The sequence below is a fragment of the Raphanus sativus genome, chromosome 9 (genome assembly GCF_000801105.2).
Source record: "Raphanus sativus cultivar WK10039 chromosome 9, ASM80110v3, whole genome shotgun sequence".
In the NCBI taxonomy this organism is placed as follows: Eukaryota; Viridiplantae; Streptophyta; class Magnoliopsida; order Brassicales; family Brassicaceae; genus Raphanus; species Raphanus sativus.
Genome location: NC_079519.1, coordinates 15713129 through 15715528, shown reverse-complemented (window position 1 = coordinate 15715528; position 2400 = coordinate 15713129). Strand labels below are relative to the sequence as shown.

At 43.6% G+C, this 2400-nt stretch overlaps 1 protein-coding gene across 1 annotated transcript; it reads left to right on the top strand.

Annotated features, from left to right (window-relative positions):
• The first annotated feature begins 217 nt into the window (after positions 1-217).
• On the top strand, positions 218-1924 carry LOC108824580 (uncharacterized). The gene is made up of 3 exons (XM_018598004.1): positions 218-1016; positions 1224-1241; positions 1353-1924. Exons 1-3 carry the CDS (start codon positions 218-220, stop codon positions 1922-1924), a joined length of 1389 nt encoding a protein of 462 aa, XP_018453506.1.
• Positions 1925-2400: the final 476 nt, after the last annotated feature.

Genomic DNA, 2400 nt, shown 5'->3' with positions numbered 1-2400 from the left:
CGCTTAGTAACCGAAGCACGCATACTCATACCCCTGAAGTTTCCAAGCTGTTATCTACCATGAAGAACATTGGATCCTACAAGTTCAATGGAGGATGAGATCCTATTGAAGCTCTAAGGTGGATTACAATGATGGAGAAAATTTTTGAAGCCATGGACTGACCGGTAGATTATAAGAAGAAGATCGCTGTGTACTATCTGGAAGGCGACGCAACAGGATGGTGGGACAGCATAGACAGGCAGCGTGGACATACCATCACATCATGGGATTTTTCAAGGAAGAGTTCGAGAGGAAGTACTTTCCTGAAGCAAAGCATCAGTTAGAGCGTAAGTTTATGAACCTTGTTCAAGGAGATAGACCAGTGAGGGACTACGATTCTGAGTTCACAAGGTTGAGGCGACATGTTTTTGATGGGCGTGAAGACGAAGGAACTATGATCCGTAACTTTATGTACGGATTGAAGCCGGAGCTTGGAAGTCTGTTAGCTGGAAGCAACTTTAGCAGTTTATCTGATCTGGTGGAGAAGGCTGTTAATGTGGAGACTGTATTGGAGGCAGAAAGGAAAGTTACACAACATTCTGGTGGGCAGACCAAGTTCAACCAAGGAGAAAGGTCAAATTACAACAAGGGTCCAAGATTTAACAAAGGCAAAGGGAGAGGATTTGGAGGCCAAGGAATTTATCGAAGTAACTCTAGGGTCTATTACATATGTGGTCAGCCAGGACACATTTCAAGGTTTTGTCCCAACAACCAGGGGTACAACCAGCGGAGTAACCAGCAAGGTTTCTCATCAATAAGGATAGAAAACATCACTTGTTTCTCCTGCGGTGGGAAGGGCCATTATTCATCGTCATATCCAAACAAGCCAATCCATGCGACCCCTCTTGCTATTCGAACTCCTCCTAGCCGTCCAGCAATTGAGCCAGCACCAAAGAAGCAACACCTAGGAGGTAGATTTTATGCCCTAGGTGTAGAAAACCCTGACAATGCAGGACCGTCAAGCGGTCCCATCACAGGTATTGTAGGTGTTTAACCTCCTCTTTTTATTGCATGGGATTTTGTGTAGAATTAGCTGCTGGAATTTAGTTAGGATTCTGGTTAGGCATAGATTGCTTGATCGCTAGGTTGCGCGTTTAGAAATATTTCGATTGTGATTGATAATTGTGCGTGTATTGATTAGTAGTATTGTGATTGAGATATTGTTGATTGAGTTACTGTGGCAGGAACCATACATGTTGCTGGTAAACCCACACATGTATGGTTCGATTCGGGGGCAACACATAGTTTTGTGACCCCTGTGGTTGCTGCCCAGTTATGGAATTGATTTTTGGTTGACAGGGTAAACGTGGCAGTCTTGACTCCCGCAGACCGAACCCTTCAAGCAAGTCAGTGTATCAAGAATGTTCCATTGGTCATTCAAGGGAAAGAGTTTGTGGCAGATTTATTAGTCGTGCCTTTGGAAGGGTACGAAGTCATCCTTGGAATTGATTGGTTATCGAGCTACAGAGTTCAGATTGATTGTGCAAAGGGAAGGCTGTTGTTTGGCAGAGGAAAATGTCCAGAGATGGTTTATTATGGAATCAGACCTAGTATGACAGTGTCACTGGTCGCGGCAATGAGAGTACAAGATTTTTTTCAAGACGGGGAAGTGTATTTGGTAACTTTATCGGTCAGTGGAGGAGCCACTAACGATGAAGTGAAGATCGAAGACATAAAAGTGGTGCAGGAGTTTGAAGATATTTTTGAGCCACTAAAGGAATTACCTCCACCTCAGAATAATCCCTTTACTATTACTTTGGAGCCTGAAGCAAAACCTATAGCTAAGGCACCGTATCGGATGGCACATGAGGAGTTGGCTGAACTCAAGAAACAATTGGAAGATCTACTAGGAAAGGAATTCATCCGATCGAGTTCTTCACTTTGAGGAGCTCATGTGTTATTTGTGAAGAAAGATGGAAGCATGAGGTTGTGTATAGATTATTGTGGTATCAACAACATCACCATAAAAGACAAGTATCCTCTTCCAAAGGATAGATGAGTTGTTGGACGAACTCAAAGGAGCTGGTTGGTTTTCGAAGATTGATTTGGCATCAGGGGATCGTCAAATTCCCATTGCCAAGTCAGACATCATGAAGACAGCATTTCGTACGAGGTATGGGCAGTATGAGTACGTGGTTATGCCCTTTGGTCTCACAAACGCACTTGCAGCTTTCATGCGTTTGATGAATGAAGTGTTTCACGACTACCTCGACAAGTTCATGATCATTTTCATTGATGACATCTTGGTGTACTTGAGAAGTGAGGAGGAGCACAAAGAGCATCTCAGTCTGGTTATGGAGAGGTTACGAAGTCAAAAGCTATTCGCTAAGTTCAGCAAGTGCTCGTTTTGGAAGAGAGAGA